The sequence below is a fragment of the Populus alba genome, chromosome 2, assembly GCF_005239225.2.
Source record: "Populus alba chromosome 2, ASM523922v2, whole genome shotgun sequence".
NCBI classification, from domain to species: Eukaryota; Viridiplantae; Streptophyta; class Magnoliopsida; order Malpighiales; family Salicaceae; genus Populus; species Populus alba.
The window spans coordinates 7,129,568-7,149,068 of NC_133285.1; the positions used below are offsets into that span (position 1 = coordinate 7,129,568).

The 19,501-nt window shown below is 31.6% G+C and overlaps 2 protein-coding genes across 2 annotated transcripts; one reads left to right on the top strand and one right to left on the bottom strand.

Annotated features, from left to right (window-relative positions):
* The first annotated feature begins 4,229 nt into the window (after positions 1–4,229).
* Positions 4,230–5,778, top strand: LOC118042281 (GATA transcription factor 4). The gene is made up of 2 exons (XM_035049907.2): positions 4,230–4,962; positions 5,117–5,778. Exons 1-2 carry the CDS (start codon positions 4,723–4,725, stop codon positions 5,624–5,626), a joined length of 750 nt encoding a protein of 249 aa, XP_034905798.1. The 5' UTR covers positions 4,230–4,722; the 3' UTR covers positions 5,627–5,778.
* Positions 5,779–10,081: 4,303 nt separating this feature from the next.
* On the bottom strand, positions 10,082–14,408 carry LOC118042268 (RGS1-HXK1-interacting protein 1). Its single transcript, XM_035049884.2, has 9 exons — positions 14,044–14,408; positions 13,866–13,932; positions 13,695–13,772; positions 13,337–13,389; positions 12,587–12,670; positions 11,630–11,682; positions 11,454–11,518; positions 11,302–11,360; positions 10,082–10,669 (listed from the first exon to the last, which is right to left on the bottom strand). The coding sequence occupies exons 1-9, from the start codon at positions 14,305–14,307 to the stop codon at positions 10,580–10,582; spliced, it is 813 nt and encodes a 270-aa protein (XP_034905775.1). The 5' UTR covers positions 14,308–14,408; the 3' UTR covers positions 10,082–10,579.
* Between the last annotated feature and the right edge of the window lie 5,093 nt (positions 14,409–19,501).

A 19,501-nucleotide genomic window follows, 5' to 3' on the forward strand; every position in this document is an offset into this window, starting at 1 on the left:
TTAGTTGATGCCAACAAGTTTGGACTGATGTTTAGCATAAATATAATAAAGTTATTTTATGGATTAAAATACCTGAAATATAATGAGAAAATATATTATCAAGTTGAATGGTGCAAAATGATTCATATAGGTGACGCCAACAAGTTTGAACTGATGTTTAGCATATAAGTGATGCCAATGTTTTATATGAATATTCCAGAATATTTATAGGTTGAAGTTGTTTTAACGACATCTTGTTTGATCAACATGATGCTTAATCAAGTTTTAAAACTTCTTACATCATTAGATTGTCTAAAAAAAAATGTTTTTATGATACATAGATACAATATGATTTACCAATAAAAAAATTTAGTTGCGTAGTCTTTGTTCACTTACCAAGAAAATTATGATCTAAACTTGATCCTATAGCTTAAAAAATGTGTTTTCATTAGATATGTCCCAAACAAAAGAGGATATAAATGTTACAATCCTCAAACCAGGAAAATTCATGTAAGTGTGTTTGTGTGTAATCAACCTTACTTTATTTAAAATCATTTTTAGATAGAGGAAAAAAGGAAAGATGATGATTTTTAGGACATGTATGTTTTATTACCTTAACCATTATACAAACACATACACAAATGGTTTTAGGGTAAAGTGAATAGATGGACTACTAAATAACATTAAGATGTCATGTCATTAGAAAAGAACCAATTATCTTCCAAACACAATGTATAAAATATCAGCATTTATCTACATTTTCTACTAAAAAAATTAAAGGAAGCAAAAGTGAATGGATATATTATACCCTGTATAAAAATAGACATGATAAGGAGAATCAATAACCCTAACAAGGGAATAAATGGTGAATTGACTAAGAGATAACAATATTCATGTAACTATTGCAGTTAAGTTGGTTGAATGAAGTTGACAAAGCTCTTTAAGTAGTAAAGTGCACAACATAACCATAAACCCACAATCCATTACACTAGTTCCATTACTTCTGCTCTCTATATTGATGCGGGTATTATGTAAAAAGCAACAATCATGAAATAAAGAAACATCGTTCTTGACCAAAGACATAAATCATCAAAATAAACCAAAAACACAAAAACCCTTTAATCCTAAAAAGCTATTGCATCGACTTTAATATTTAAAATCAAAATAAAAGATGTTCAATACTATTTTTTCAACATCAAAATCTCAGGAAAAAAGATGTTCATAATATTGAAACAAATAAAAATATTAATCAATCATTGTTAGGTGTATGTGTATTGTAAACAGGGGAGAAGTACTACAAAAGGATCAAATTGATCTAAATATTGAGCTTCAGGTATATACCAGAAGAAGAACTCATATAAAATGTAAAGACTTCTATTGTTATTTCTCATAATGATCCTATAGAACTTAACATTCCTATAGTTATTAGAAAAGGAGTAATATGATCTTGTACCAACCATTATATTGCTAAAAAATTATCTTATCAAAAACCTTCTAATAATCATTGAGCTTTTACCTCTAAGATATCTTAATTATTTATTATAAAAAATATTCATGAAGCTCTAAATTATAGGAATTAGAAGTTAGCAGTTATGGAAGAAATGAATACTCTAGAAAACAAATAGCACTTGGAAAGTAGTTGACTTGCCACGAAAAAATAAGAAAATAGGGTACAAATGAGTGTTTATGATTAAATAGAAAGATGATGGAAACATAAAAAAGTACAAGTTAAGGCTTATGGCAAAAGGCTTCACATAAATGTATTGTATTGACTATTAAGATATATTTCTTAAATATCTAAAATACACTCAATTCAAGTGTTATTATCTTTAACAGTGAATTTCAAATAGTATTTATATCAGTCGGATATTAAAATATTTTTTTCTAAATAAAAACTTGGAAAAAAAAAAAGTCTTTATGAGTACACCACCTGGATTTGAAGAGGGATTGATAAACATAAATCATGCAGACTAAAAAAATTCTTTATATAACCTCAAATAGTATTTCTAAAGCATGGTTTGAATATTTTAGAAATATTGTAAGATGTTATGATTATTGTCAAAGTCAAGAAGATCATAATGTATATTATAAACATTGAAGAGAAGGTAAAATTGTTATATTAATTGTTTATATAGATGATATAATCCTAATAGGTGATGATAATATTGAGATAGAAAGACCTAAGATGAAACTTGCTAAAGATTTTGAGATCAAGGATTTTAGTGCTTCGAGATATTTTATTATAATGGAATTTTTCATGTCTAAAAATATATATTTATCACTCAATGAAAATATATACTTGATTTACTTGATGAAACAGGGTTGATGAGATGCAAAGCAATTGAAACACCAATTAAAGCCAACTTAAACCTCCAACCCGCTAAAACTAATGAAATGGTGAATTAAAAGTAATACCAAATAACTCATGGGCAAATTAAATTATCTGGCCCATATACACCCAGATATATGGTCAACCAATTAATGTATTCACCTGGCACGAGATATTTTGATGTTGTTAATAGAGTTTTAAGGTACTTGAAATGGACTCCTGAAAGATATTTATTGTTTAAAAAACATGAACATTTACAAGTTAAAGTCTACATTGATATAGATTGGTTCGAAAGTATAACTAACTGAAGATTAACTTTTAGTTATTGTACCTATATTAGAGGGAATTTAATTACTTCATGAAGCAAAAAAAAGTTATTGTGGCAAGGATAAGTGCATAAGATGAGTTTGGAACAATTGCTTATAGGATTTATAAAGTTATGTGGATTAAAAGGCTTTAAAAAACTTGAAGGTTCTTAAATCCTTGCCTATTAAGGTATATAATGACAATAAAGTTGCTATCTCAATTGCTCAAATCCAATTTTTCATAATAGAATATAACACATGGTAGTTAATAAACACTTTATCAAAGAAAAGATTAATAGTGGAATGATTTGTAAGCTATATATTCCAACCATTAAGAAAGTTATCGATGAACTTGTAAAGGGATTTTACAAGAAATGATTTCACTGCTTGATCAACAAGGTGGTTAATAGAAGATATCTTCAAGCCATCATCAGGATAAACGCCAACATCATTACTTATAGAATTAGAATGAGATATTCTTAATTCCAACACCTATACCTTATAAACTCAATACAAACGATGCCATCTCAAAGTGTTAGAATCGAGATACCTAAACAAGTTAAACAAAAAAATTACTAAATAATAAAATGATGCAGACTATATAGCCAAGACTAGGCATCACATCAATATGTATGTGTCTGTCAGAATTGTGTGCGTTTATTATTAATCAATTATCCTCTATATTTATTCTTAGTAGTGTGCATGATGTACGTGCTAGCTAACCCAAAGAGGACAAAAGCAATGAATGAAAAAATGGAGGCCTCGCAAAGAAATTCCAAATGGGAACTTGTTCCATGAACCTAAGAAGGAAGAACAATAACATGATTCATAATAATAAAATTCAACGTGGATGGTAGCACTTTTAGATACATAGCCTATAATATAAGTGTATAAGCTAGTTTATGTACACAATTGAGTGAAGAACATATGAATGCAATTTTTCAAATCTTAACATACTTGAAGTTTGCTTTAAAAATGTAATTTTAACATCAAATGATATACAGGCATCGATTGGGTAGATACCAAGCAAATAAGATATCTACTTCTAGATATTTCATGTTTATAAAAGGAAATTTGGTAACTTAAAAGATCAAGAAATAGAAATTGGTAGCTAGATCAAGTGAAGAGGTAGAATCTTAAGGCATGACCGGTGTTCAAGTTATTAAGATTGTTCTAAACGTGATTAATTATTAATATTAGGAGTGAGTATGAAGTAAAAATACAAATTATGTGTTGCTGCACAAGCAATCTTTCAAGTAAACTTTAGTCAGCATTGCCGACACAGAAAAGTACGTGAATAGCGGTGATGTGTGATTAATAAGAAGGTAACTTCAATGATGAGATGCATAAGCAATCAGGAAGGAGGAGGGCATTTATCTCCAATTCTCTCGTCTCAATTAGTCAATATCTTTTAGCTGGAGGGCACTTGCCGTCCAAGTTTACAAGTATTTTATCCATTGCAGATTTAAACATCAACTATAAAGATGTGAAATTCCCGTGATTTTTTTTTAATTCAGGAGAGGGGGGTTCTAATAATGAATCCACATTGAAATTAAAAATGTCCATGCCTCCATTTTTTGATAAAAAACAAAAACTATAGCTTTGAATATAAAAGCTGAGCCTAACCCTCTCTTCCTTAATGGCAACACTGCTTCATAACCAATTAGGGACCATCGTTTTCAGTGCTTATAATTAATTATAACTAATTAAACTATCTAATCACACAAACTAATGCCACCCGTAACTGGCAACACCCCATAATTAATAAGCCAGCTGATAAGCTAAACTACAGCCTGCCTATGGGCAGCATAAATCCATTAGCCCCCATATCTTCACAACTAGTCAAGCATGTGTATCCATGTGTCCATCAGTGCATGAAAACCTCCACTCTTACTTGACCCTTTAAAATTCCTACTCTCTCCTCCATTTTGCTCCCTTCAGAGAGAGAGATAGAGAGAGAGAGAGATGGGGAGCAACTCAATCCTCTAGTTTTCTGTAGCTAGGCTCTCTCTTGGGTTTCTTTATCCTATGCATCCTTCCTCTCCAAGAGTAAGAGCTGGAGAGGGAAATAATTAAAGCCCACATCAAATAATAAAAACACAAAAAAAAATGAATGTCTATGGAGGAGTCTCTACCAGCGCACCTGATTATTTTCTCATTGATGACCTTTTAGACTTCTCTAATGATGACCTTCTCACCTCCTCCACCGACCACCACCACCACCACCTTCCTCCACCTGAAACCTCCTCCATCCACCACCACCACCACCACTTCTTCCCTTCTCCCACCACCTATATTAATAACACTTCTTCTCTCTCCACTGACTTCACAGACCATCTCTCAGTCCCAGTAGGCCACTCTTCAACACTCCCTCTCCATCTCTCGCTCTCTATTTCTATTCTTCTTTTTTAATTCTGAATCATTTCTTAATTAAATTATATGTAAAAAAAATAACTTCACTAAAATGTTTTTATACTTATCTTCTTCTTCTTCTTTTTTGCAGAGTGATGACGTGGCAGAGCTAGAGTGGCTATCGCAATTCATGGAGGACTCGTTCACTGACTTTCCAAGCACCATTAATATCCCAACCGACACGTCGTCTCGCATCAAATCTTGTAGCAAACGTTCACGAACCACCACCACCGCGACATCCTCCTCGGCAGATATCGAGACTGCGGTGACCGGGGAATCGAGACTGAAGAAGGAAAATAACCGAGCGCCACATTCTTCGGCGGAGACGGAAGGAGGATCTCGGAGGTGCACTCACTGCGCGTCGGAGAAGACGCCGCAGTGGAGGACGGGTCCGCTGGGGCCGAAAACGCTATGTAATGCTTGTGGAGTAAGGTACAAGTCGGGTCGGCTCGTACCCGAATACCGACCCGCAGCGAGCCCGACTTTTGTGCTGACTCAGCATTCGAACTCGCACCGTAAAGTTTTGGAGCTCCGGAGACAGAAAGAGATGATGTTGAGGCAGCAGCAACAGCACGGTTATCAAGGTTATGAAGTTTGCTAACGTGTAATGATCTTAGCGGTTAAGGAGTCAGTAGTATAGTAACTGGTGGTTATTTTATCAAATTCCCTTTTTTTATTGTTAAAAAACCCTGAAAAAGGAGATTAGTAGTGCAGCCTGTGAGTAATTGAATCTTGGCTTTAATTTCTTTCGAAGACATTATTCCGGGTTTAAAGTTTTAACGATCACTTATCAAGGCTGCTTGACTCCGACGTATAAGAACAACAGTTTAGATGCTTATATTTAGTTATTTTAAATATCAATCTGTAGAAGTAAACGCCGCTAATCTTAGTAATTAAATTTGAATTTTGTTTTTTCGGTCCCATGGATTTAAATGTTTCAACTACCATCTTGAATTTGCGTGCCTCTTGTGAGAGGAGATTACATACATGAAACGAGAGTGACTTTACACGTGATTCACTGCCAGATGAGACGGAGGGAATATTCTTTTTCCTATTTTTGCTCTCACTTTATGAAATTTTGTTACTCAGAGGGGGAGAAGGAAGGGGGAGGGTATGTTTTTGTGTGAGACAGAGAGAGAGTTTGAAATTTGAAGATTGGGGGTAAAATGGATTGAACTTGCAGTCTTTATTGCAGTTAAGTGACTGGCTGCTAAGTTCAGAGGGGGACAGTTACCGGTGACGATGTGGCCCATTTTTTTATGGACGTGATTGTGATTGTGGAGAACTGGATGACTAGTCTCAATCAGACTGATTTGTGTTTTTAGGGCAGAGTAGAGAACTGCTTCGGAGAGGGACGACTCGGATGTTTTCTTTTTTGAAAAAACATAGCACAGTTAATGTAAAAAATTAGTGGAATATTATGTTTAAAAAGATTTGTTAAAATAGCATGCTAAAAGTACTATATTTATTAAATATTATTATTTTTAAGTGTGATAACTATTTTGTTGTGTTTCAGAATACCTATATTTAATAAATGTCACGCCTCTAAAGCGGGACAACATAAAAGTCCAATTATCTGACTCAACTAACTGGCTAGCTATGTTAATTGATCGCTTGTTTCATATAAAAATCATAATTTTATGAACTTTTTATTCCAAATATGTTTTATGACTCAAAATATACATCTTTATTCAACTTGTAAACTCAAAAATAGTTGTCTTTTATTTTTTAGTGTCATTGATGTAATCAGGCTTGTGATAACAGATAATTCTAATTGTTTAATTTGTATTTACTGATTAGTGATAACAGGTGATGTGGTGTGTGACGGTCCATCGATACTTACTAGCTCTCCTTGAAGTCAAAGAGAGTGGGAAAGTTTTTGAGTATGATGCTTTGATTCCAAGAGTGAGATACAAGAGGGTGGGTTTTTTTTTTTTATCTTGTGCTTATGTTATCTTCATTTTTTTTCCTTTAATTTTAGCCTCGCAAGATTTATTATGTAAAGAAAATATAAATATAAGTTGAGTTACAGGTTCTCAATTTTAATATACTAGATGGTTTATTAAATTTAGAAAACAAAAATGATAGTTCTTCACTTTCTAGTTGTTAATGTTTTAAGCAAAGTTTGTAAAATCTTTGAATTTTTTTATGTGTAATACTAATCAAAGATTTATTTTTATTGCATGGTGTGTTTTATTGCAGGGAAAACTTTGATGCAAATAGTATTAAGGAATCATAGAGCATTATTCTTAATATGCTTCTTAGCATGGTGTGTTTTATGATAATATTATTTGTTATTTCTTTTTAGGTATTTTGAAGGCAATGATTTATAAATTTAAATTTGAAAACTTTGATCATTCATGATTGGAAATATGCTTGCATAAGGAATTTTTAAAAAAAATGGCATGGTTAGAATAAGATTTTAGAGAAATGATATAGTTTGAAAAAGTTATGGGAAAAAAACAAAGTTTGAAAAGAACCTCTTTCTTAATTTGTGTTTTTATTAAAACCATGATTTAAAATCATAATTATAATAAAAATCATGATTCAGAATCACATGTTTGATAATTTGATTAAAATTTATTGTCGATGATATATTTGGTGTCTTTTGTTGAAAAATGACAAAAAATAGTTATCATTTGGTGCCTTGTCTTTCATCAGCATCCCAATCAACTCTGCATTTTTCTTCTTAAAATTTTACACCTTCCTTATTGTGAAGTACATCTACATTCTTCTCCATTCTCTTTGAAACAACTTACTTCGTTTCTCTATTTTCCATGCCTTTTTATTACAAATTCATTAATAAACTCCAAAAACCTTGACAAATCTCTAGTAATTGATGTTTTTTCATCTTTGATCATAGAATTGTGTCACCCTACAAAAAAAAAACCCACGAATCATAATGTCATAAAGAATATTACAACAAAATTTAAAAGAGACCTATTAATGATATACCTTAATGGAGTCAAGTTGGAGGAGAAGTCCTTGGCTTTATAAGAAACAACCTTAAAATAAAAAAGGATTTTTATGGTTGTTTTGTTTGTTAAGACAAGGAGAGAAGATATGGGGTTGATGTTGATATCACTGTTACTACTACTATTGGAGGAGAGTAACAAAAGATTATCGCATTATTCATGCAATTCATGTAAAATAATTAAGTTAATCTTATTTATCAATTATTCAACACCTTTAAATTACAGGGTAGCCTATTAAAAATAATAGTTATTTTATAATGAAAATATAGTTGCTAATGACAATAGCAGCTGTTTAAGATGATCGCTATTTCTATTAGCGATTTATTAATAAAACTGTGATTCTCGCAGTTAAGTAAAAGTGTGTTATTTCCCCAATACTATTTTATCATATGATATATCTTGAAATCTTTTATCAAACTATGCTAATTTCATAAAAAGATCTTTCCATAAGAGGTTTTTATTTTTTATGTAGCATAGTAATAAAAGAGAATTGATCAGAAAATAACATATTCAAAAAAATATTTAGAAAAATAACATAGTTTGGATAATTGAATGCCTCATCAACGACTTGCAAGTTACATATTATTCCAAGCAAATTAAAACCTTATACCTAACTTTCTTTTTTTTCTTTTCTTATTTCCCCTTTAACAACCACTCGCAATGCGATGCGATGCGACACTACCTACAGCCTTTTTCCTCTCTCCCCATTGTGAAATACCCATACTACCACAATGAGACAACCTATTCTCTTTCTTTCTCCACCAGCAGGTTCCTTTTGAATTTTCGACCTCCACCGCCATTTCCACCACTTGTCACCACCAACACCCAAATTCAACACTTAGAGGTATGTTACACACGACTCATACATCAATTTAATAGAATTTGTGCTAATTTATGTTAATTGTTTATTTTGGTTATTTTAGGGTATATATTTAGGGTTTTTTAGGAAAAATTAGAGTTTTGTGAATTATGTTAATTAGATATAAAATACATTAATTTGCATTGTTAATTAATTATTTGTTAAGAAAATCAATGATTTTGGGCTGTTGCTGATTATGAATTAGGGTTATGGTTTTTTAGGTTAAATTAGGGATTATATAGAATTAAGTATAAAATATGTTAATTAATTATGAAATATATCAATTGAGTTGATAATCTTGTTATTTATAGAGAAAATTAATGAGTTTGAGTTTTTACTGATTGTGAATTAGGGTTAGGGTTTTTAGGTTAAATTATGAATTTTATGGAATTAGGTATAAATTATGTTAATTAGCTATGAAATATTGTTAAGTTGATAATTTTTTTATTTATAAAGAAAATAATGAATTTCAGTTTTTGTCGATTAAGTTATTGTTAGGGTTTCATTTGAATAAACTTTTATCAAAATTATGTACCTTGATTAACCCAATAATATTGATAAATTACTTACAATGAAGAAAGTAACATGTTCGTAACTACTACATTATATATATATATATATATATATATATATATATATATATATATATCTTACCAAACTATCTAGAATGGTATATGATCAATTTGGCTGGAATCTATTTAAAATTGAAGTTAAAATTACTGCGATGATGCAAGTTGATATTAGTCCAGCTTATTATGTTGGTGTGCTTACTTATAATGATGAAAACGTGAATTCCATGTTTGGTTTACCAACAACAATGAGTTGCATATTCTAAAGCTCTAATTGAAAAGTAAACTTAGATGATAAAAAAAATTCACCCGAGTATCTAATTAAACTTAAAAAAACCATGCATGCATCAGACAGCTGGTCTAATTGGTTTAGATGATAATTAAAGGAACCCATCCGCACAATAACTAGTACATATAAAAGCTTAGTAAAAAAAAAAAAAAAAGCTTAGTAATGACGAAGATAACTGTAATTTTGGTAGAGTTGAGAAAAATGGAAAAGATGTTTTTGTACTTTTATCGTGTACCATTGCCTCACTAACTGCTCTATGACGAGGTAACGATAAGATACTATATACTCTTCTATCCCATATAAAAATGGGACGTATGGATAATTTCTGACAATTCACATGTTCACGTGAAAAGAGGACTCCAGATACAGCTAATAATTTCTCTGTAGTCAAGGACTGGGTTAAGAAATCACTTCGACTAAAATCACTCTCGGGTTCTCCTACATGCGAGGCAAATCAGGTTACAAAATACACTTTAACATAATTTTGAAGCCCGATAAGAGAGCCTACACAAGCATCGTGCCTGATATTATTGGACCAGTAGCAACTACCAAGTTGAAACATCCACCAGAATGTCCAGGTATAAAGACCAATGCAATTTGGGAAAGCTTGAGACAACGCAGTACTCCTACCGTTGTCTATCCATTTGCAATGGAATTCTTTCACATCTTTATTCATGTACACACGGACAAATATTCCCTTGCTGAGGAAGTATCATTGGCAGTGCTTTTGTTTCTAAAAGTGCAAAATCAAAACTCAAACTTCAAGAAGAGAAGCCATCTCTTGCATGGAAGATATGTGATTGTAAATTAAGATCTTACGCCTCCATTACAAGGGAAAAAATAGATAGAAGCAACGAGCATTTCAGACTGAGATTCCATGGTTACTGATTTTCGCGACCTCCTTGGACAAAGCATTCCTTTCTTGCTTTGCCTCAGATGCAAGGCTGGAAACCTGCAACCCAAATCATCCAATATATGCAAGTTTAATGCTTTGATAACAAAACAAAGCAAGATAAAACAAAAAAAAAAAGTTTAACAAGATATGATTATGCCTGCACTCAGTCCATAATTCATTATAGCAAGTGTAGGCAAAAAAAATTGTCTAGGCCACAGCAGTTGTGTTCACAAGAAAGCTTGTATCTGCAAAAGTTCTAGCCTTATAATGGCATCATAGTGATTTGTTTTCAAGAGAGCATTTACTTTATATATAATACTTAAACTAAATCTATCCCTTAAGACCCTAATGAGTTTTGCCTGAAATTCTAAAATGTTGCTTGCTAGCCCATGCATACATACCCGGAACATGGTGCTATAAGTGACTGGTTTCATCTGTGTGCTAGAGCAATCCCACCCTAAGTTTACATCTGTACAGATTTTTCTTCCATTTTAATGTCACTGCTAAGCAATAGAAAATGAACTTGGAAAAATTGTTTTCTTTTAACAAAACTAAAATATAAACCATGATAAATCACAAACATATAATACAACACAAAGTGCAAGTTTTGTATACTCTTTTCACATCTTAATAATAGATTATACAAACATGTGGACACCACGTCTATGGTTAATATCTAAAATGCTTACTTGAGACCGGAATTTAGATGCTTCTGCTCTAGGCAATTCACGAAGGATATCCCTCAACCCTGAAGCAACAAAGCAAATTTGATGAGCATGTGTTTTATCCATACAACTAGTTTGCTTAATGTCAACAATAAGGAGGCTGTGGTATTACATACCCGTAGCTTGTCGTTCGATCTTATAAGCTGAGCGAATTACACCTTGGATCTGCTTCCCTGCTTGCCTGTAACCATAGAGAACACAGTTTCAGCTGGAATAATTAGCCAAATGGAAATATCTCCTTCCATGCTTTTCAAAAGTGAGCATCAGAAGCCCTTTCTCTAAATTCACAGACCTGAGCTTTGTCCTTCCCCGGATCAATTCTTCTTCTGCTAATGATGCTCTCCTCTGAAAAACAGTATTTTATGTCACAGGGTGCACCCCAAGGAATACATGGAAAAAGATAACTAAGAATAACAGCCTGCAGTTTGACCTGAGGAATGCATTCTCTGTACCTACTCCTATTTCTAAAATATATTCCATCCTCATCCTGTACTGTCCCCCCAGTACATACAGGGTGGAGAATGGGATTCCTCACAAAACATAAACCTGACAACTAATTAATTCTTAGAAGTTCAATGGTCAAATAACACACTAACACACCCAAAGAGAGTAAATTAGTTATGCCCCATGTATATGCAATCAGTCTGGGGGTCATAACACCCATCCCCAACACCAAACCCTCCCAGAATCAATCTTGCCCTGCATCCCAGCCTGGTAAGGCAATGAATCTCCCTCAAATATGTTCCAGATGAAGTAGGATTTGCAGGAGTATGGTTGAGAGGGAGTATCTTCCCTACAGACTAATAACCTTTCAGGGCAGAGAGTTCCTGCTGATATTTATATTTCCTTCAGCACTTTTTTTTTCTCTGTCAACATGTATTCTTCATTGACTTTTGTTGTTGGGGAGCGGAGGTTGGAATGGAGAAAAATCAGTACATTTGGCTCCTGTCAAGTTTTCCAGATGCACACAGTGCATCACATGTTCATGATGCAATGCAATGCAAAATATAAACTCCACTTTCTCCAATCAATCTCATCCTTGCCCTAGATTACCTTGCAGGCTTTATGTTAAATGTAAACTATAGTTCAAGAGTGGGGTCTTCCATTCCATGAATAGCAATAAACACTGAGATTTTGAACCAAGAAACAGCTTTTCTCCGTTTAGAGTTTAGATACGTAGAAACCGAAGATAAAAATAACACATTATCAATAACTCGTCATGAAATAAATGATACGAGTGAGAGGTTACCTCCAACTTCTCACTTTCAGCCTTCAAGAGGCTAATCGACTGTCGCAATTCCTTAACTTTAGCATCAGCTTGGGAAAGCAAGGCCTGTGACAAGCAATAGGGTTGAAACTAAAGTTCTGATCAGCGCATACATGTTTAATGTGCTCACCACAAATGCTTAGCATTAGCATGATGCTTCTGCACTCATGGAGTTGTACAAATGGATAGCAGATCGACTTATTGAATCAAAACTATATCAGCCTTATAAACAACAAAGAAATCCTTGACTGAAGTGATAATGTCGCCCAAAAAACATTTCCCATCATCAAAAGGGAATTTGAAAAACACTGAGCAAGATGCAGTGAAACTCCATTTTGTAGCATAGCGATCATGGCTCACATTATGCAAACATGTAGTTTTAGTTGTTTCCAGGGAAAGTGTTTGCTGAAGCCAAGTGTCCTTTCATATTTTTACTAACACATAATATACATGTGTGAATTTATTTGTTCAAGAGTTACAAGTGCAGAAAGGAGGAACTGACATCCAGGTGACTTGTGGCCATCTTAGTAACCTTTGGAATGTAATTCCTTTTGTAAGCACATTTACCTTCAGCCAGTGAAGGGGCATAGTAAAACCTCATTACAACGGGTTACTAACATAGAAGTTCTGATTGAAGGGGCATATTTAAAACCTAATTGGTTGCATTTTTTCGTTACAGACCTAATTACTGGGCAAGAAAAGGAAAGAAAAGGTGGGGAGCCTTATGCTCACCTCTTCACTTGTAAAAAGGCGCAAGGTCTTGTAGTACAAAATGCGTCTTGGTCCTGCATGACATAAATGGCAGCAATGACCATCAGTTTGAAAGAAGCAACAAGCCTCAGAGACAATTGGAGACGGAAAAAGAAAAAAAATGCTTCTTATATGTTACAAACTTCACCATGCATTGAGACTAAATTCAAAATTTCAATAGAATTCACATGCAATCTTATTCAGTTTTATTCCAACTCCTTGTAGAACAAATTAATGACCCATTGCATCGTATGACAAACATTTCATTAAATAACATAAAAAGGTAAGCTTTAACTCGTAGAAACAATAATTATTCATAAAAATAATTTGAGGACCATACTTTTAAGAACTACGAATCCCAAGCCAACGGCAACCGCACTGGTAATCAACGGATGGGAAGCTGCAACATTAATCCCCTCTAAAAAAAAAAAATCACCAAGCATTAAAGCCTCAAAAAAACAAATAAAAAACCTCAACTCCAATTACAATGTGAACAATAAATTCTTAATACCTTTAGCCTTGCCAAATAATTTATCCTCGTAAACACCAATCTCTGACTTAACATCTTGCAAAGAATCCTACAATTAATTCACAATAATAATTAAAAAAAAAAAACAATGCGTATAAATTTATATATAAAAAAATAGGTACATTTAGTGCCAATTTTTTTAATAGAGTAATGAGCTCACAATTGTTTGGCTAAAATGAGCCTGGGAAGTTGTGATGATTTCAGAGAAGCGAGATTTTGAAGATTCAATGGCGATGTCGAGTGAATCTTGGATGGTTTTTTGGTAAATAAGAGCTTGTTGCAATGCGTTGTCGATCCATGGCGCGGTTTCTTCTAGAGCTTTCGATTTTAGTATCGAAGTCAAATCCGTTTCTGTTGTTGGTCGCGGTGGCAGATGGGTGCTTGGCTTCTCCTCCGGTGATGGTGATTCCGCGTCCGTCGGCATTTTGAGAGCGATGGTTAGCTTCGATCAAACCACGAGGTTCTGAGTTTCTGTTTTGAGTTCGCTTGCGTTTGTGGTGGTTTGGGCCTGGATGACTCAACCCTCGCATTTATTCGGGTTGAAAATATATTTTGAGGCAGAACATTAGCCCCTGAGCCCGTAGACGATCATTCAAGAAAGAAAAATTATTCTAGGTTAATTTCATTTTACATTTTGTTTATATTATTTTAAAAATTATGGTTTATTCTCTAAATTTTATAATTTCATAGCAATTTATTTATATATGTATTGTTGCATAATCTAATTGTCAAAGTTTGTTACAAGGAGAGTTTATTCTATATTATAACTATTAGTAGATACAACAATTTGAAATATATGATTATAAAAGAAAACTTTTAAACTAATACATTATGTTGTATGAAAAGAAAATATTGTACATGTAAGAGATTTATTGTCCTTTTAACTATTTTAATTTGTGCAAATTTATAAATGATATCTCACTAAAATTAGAGATTAATGAAAAAAATTGAAATGAATTTAGGGATTCGTGTTGTTAATGTCCCAAAATAGAAGAAAAAAATATAGAAGAGATAAAAATATATTTGGTTAAAATACAAAACAAATATATTTTTAGAACAATTATAAATGAATTCCTATATTTTCAAAAAATATGCATGGGTTTGGCATGGTGGCTAAACTCGGGCTCTTGGGTCTGGCAGCCATACCAGATGTCTGGCAAAGAGTTGAATGCAGTTTAAAAAATTAACTCACTTGGTTAGGTTTAATAATATTATTAAAATATTCTCCATACTATTAATATTTTTTATATTTTTTAAAAAAAATGATATTGACCCACTACAGAACACGAGCCAATGAACTAGTGCCTCTATTAAATCTTCATGTTATGTAATAAATACCTTTTATGGATATTTATTTATGGTCTCTTTATGGATTCCAACAAACACAAAAGGGTATATAGGTCATTGAAATAATAGTTATGAAACTTAGCCTTACCTGACGAGTTGATTTGGAATGTGGTAACCTGGAGTCTAGGCCAGGTTTCAAATAGGCAAACCCTAGGCTTGCAATTGGCTCATTCAAACCCAAGCGACATGCCGAATTAACTCGAAACCTTGGTGACTCGGTGTAACCCGGATGATATCCGACTTTTTTTTATATTTTTTAATAAACTCAAAAAATATTAAATTAATTTATGAATACTTAACCTCACATATTTTTTGTATAGCCTACATCCACGTGGAATGTTTATTAACTTTTTAACATGGGATAAGTATAATTATACATAGCCCACGTTCATATAAAATGTTTCTTAATTTTTACACGTGGGATAGCTATATATATACCCTAGATTCATATGAATTGTTTCTTAATTTTTCCATATGAAATATTAAAATCTCAAGCATTTTTTTATTTTTTCCAGGTTAACATCGACCAAGGGGTCAAGTTCCATGTCACACAGGTTGACCTGGGCCAACCTCATACCATATTTAATAACTATGATTGAAATTGTTAGCAAACAGTGAAAAAGATGAATTTTATGGCTTAGTCGTAACAAGAAGCTTAAACTAAATGTGGTGGTAAATTAAAATATGGAGCTTGTTTCACCTAAAAGGATGAAGACTTTATAAAAATAGTACCAAAATTAATTACTTTGATAATGTTTGGTCTGAAAAAATAAAATATAGTTTTATGATTCAAATCAACTACAGCTTTAGAGACATGTTTTTAAATTGAAACAAATATTCAATTCCTTTTTTTTTTTCAAAGAAATAACATCTTTGTCTCTACTTCCAAACTCAATATTTGGTGAGAACTAACAAATTTGTTATCGTTTTTTAGCACATAAAATTATCAATTAATTCATTTAACGAACGAATCAGCTTTTTAGTTTGTAATTAAAAATAACAACCACTTTTTTAAGGAAAAAAATTGCTCCATCTCACAATATAACACATAGAATTAAACAAGTATAAGAAAAGTAGGGTTGCAAGGTTTTGACATGGTTGACAGCATATGAGAAGAAGCTGACAAAACAAATGGCATGAGATTGTAGAATAGAAAGAGTTTAAATGTTAAACCCTTGTTTTATTTTATTAGATATTTTGTAATTCTAACCATGTTGTGGGCTGGGGGTTTGTAACCCCTTTCAAAATAGATGAAGGTGTTTCTAAGCTTGTGAGAATGGTGTTTTACCTTTGGGTTTGGAATGAATCATAAAAGCCCTTGTGAGGGAGGGTTTAAGTGCATGTAAAAACTACAAAGTAAAAAAAAAAACAAAATGAATTAATGAAACTTGCATCTATTTAGGTTTGAACTATAAACCTTATCCATGGGAAAACAATAAAAAATAACCTGGTTTCCACGGTCTCATCAAACGAGCTAAATAATTTTTAAATTTTCCCATATATAAAATATAGTTAGATATACTTGGATAATGATTATGAAAAATCTAGTTATAGTAGTCACACAAATGAATCTATTTTAATTGTATTGGTTGGAACTAATACGACAATTAAATTTAAGAGGTTCACATGATGACCTTTAAAAATATACATTTTTATGATCAAACAATAATTCTAGGTCTCGTCAAATAAGCTAAAGAATTTTAAAAATTTTCCATATACAAAATATAGCTACATGAGCTTGGATAACGATTATGAAAAGTCTATTGGTTGTAGTCATGCAGAGGGATCTCATAAAAATTCTCAATGATGAGATAATAAATATAACCTTATATGACAAGGATAAAAATGAAAAGAAAGGATATTATGGACATGTTTATTTTCTTTTAAAAAAAAAAGGTTTGAAGTACAAGTAATTTTAAAATCCATAATAGGTGTGGTGGATTCTTAGAGAAATTCTTAACATCCTTGAATACAAAATAGAAACTGAAGGATGAAAGATCCAATAAAGATTAATGAAGCGTTTGGGAACGCGGTGCAAACCGCGTTCCCAACAAATTTGAATTTTTTTTTTGCTAAAATTTAATGCGGTTTGTATTTTTTGGATCGTTTTGATGTACTGATGTCAAAAATGATTTTTAAAAAATGAAAAAACATCATTGACATGCATTTTGGCACGAAAAGTTATTTGAAAAGTAACCGCTACCACATTGCCAAACACGCTCTAAGTTTGTTAGCATGGTGGACCATCTCATTAGAATCAATATTTTTCATATAAATATTAGCTATTTAAGTTAAGAAAATAATTGAAAATATTTGTGTAAGTATGGCATAAATAGATTTCTATAATTAGGTCAATATTATAGTTAGTGATAGTTGATTTTATGGAATGTAAATCAAAATTATTGTTATTAAGTGAAAGAGACTCTCACTAAATAGGTCTATTTAGTCAAATTAACAAAATTTTGATAATGAATAACCATTTTTCAAAATGAATGCTTTTAGAGGTATTAATACCTCTAGCATGCATGGGAAAACTCTCGTCCTAAATTAGGACATGTAGATTAAAACCTATCAATTTTAATAAATCTTTGGTTACTATTAAAATCATCATAATAAAGTGTCCGACCACACTAAATAAGTATTGATGGTGATTCATATTTTTATATTCAAAGCCTTTTTATAAGCTCTATGTCATATTAATAGGCAGGTCACGACAATCACAAGTCCAATAAATGCAACAATAAAAGACGATCGGGCAAAGCTCATCAAGTTCACGATGCTCTTGAAAACAAACTAACATTAGGGGCGTGTTTGTTTTTTGAAAGTGGTTTTTAAAAAAATTATTTTTCAAAATTTTCCTGTTTTTATTTGCTGTTAGGAAAGTTGGTCAACGAAAAACACTTTCTTGTTAAAGGAAAATTTGACTTGATTTCCAGGAAAGTGTTTTCCTTTTATTTTAAATGGAGAACACTTTCCAGAAGTTGTGAAAAATTTTAGAATATCATATTATTTGCTGATCATGTCAAATTTGATACTCAAACTTTTAATTGCTATATATTTTGTTTGAATAGTTTTTTCTTCAAATTCATCCCTTAAAATTTGATTTAATTTGATTTTTATATTAACTTTGGTCTTTATTTTTATGATTGTTATTTACTTTTTTCTTATCATTTTTTAAATTGAAATTTTTAATCTATCAAATTTGTTCCTCATTCTTTTTGATTGATACTTATTTTATTTAAAATAATTTATGAAATTGTAATTATTATTATTTTAATTTTATCATCTTTTAATTTTTTTGTTTGTTAGATTTGATCTCTATTATTTTGATTATTATTTATTTTATTTGAGATTATTTTTGAAATTATATTTTTTTCAATTCCATTTTCATTCAACTTTTTAATCTGTAAGATTTGTTCCTTATTATTTTAATAAATTTGAAAAAAATTAAAATATTAATAAGCTATTTTCCAGCTTAATTTTTATAACATAACCAAACACTTAAAAAATATTTTCCAACTTACTTTTCAAGACATTATCAAACATCGAAAAATAATTCACTTTCTTAAAATTTACTTTAAAAAAAAAAATGCACTTTTCTAATGACAAACAAACACAGAAAAGTTTGGAAAAAAACCACGTTTTAAAAACAAACACACCTTAAGTATTAGGTTGATAATTAATCTTACATGTGATTATTTTTATTATTATATAATTAAATAAAAATAATTAATAAAAATCTCTTAATCAAGTCACCAATTTAAAGATTATAAAGAATTTTGTTTAGTACGAGGACTGTTTTAGAATTAAAAATTAATTTAGTGACAATGATTATGATTTTTCTTGATCATGCAATTGCAAATACAAAATGGAGACAAGCAGAGTTTTAAACCTCATCCCATGATAAAACATGCTCAAAACTCAAGTTAGAGTTTTGATCGGATTATTTAAGTTAATTTTATTTTTTATAAAATTAAGATAATATTATTTTAATAAAAAATAATTAATAATTAACAATTAAATTTTTAATCTGATCTTGTTGAGGGAACCGAGTCACCGTATCAATCCACATGGTTAGTAAGTTTTTAATCACCTCTATTTTTTTATAAATTCGGCTTGGTTTTAGCACCAAGCTAGCCGAATACCGGTTAGTCCTGCTAGTTTAACATGGAGAGAAGCGGTAATCATTTTTGTTCGCTACGTGGCACGTAAATAACTCGACATATTCATCCCTACCTACACCCTATGGTGACCGTCGCGAAACCCAGACA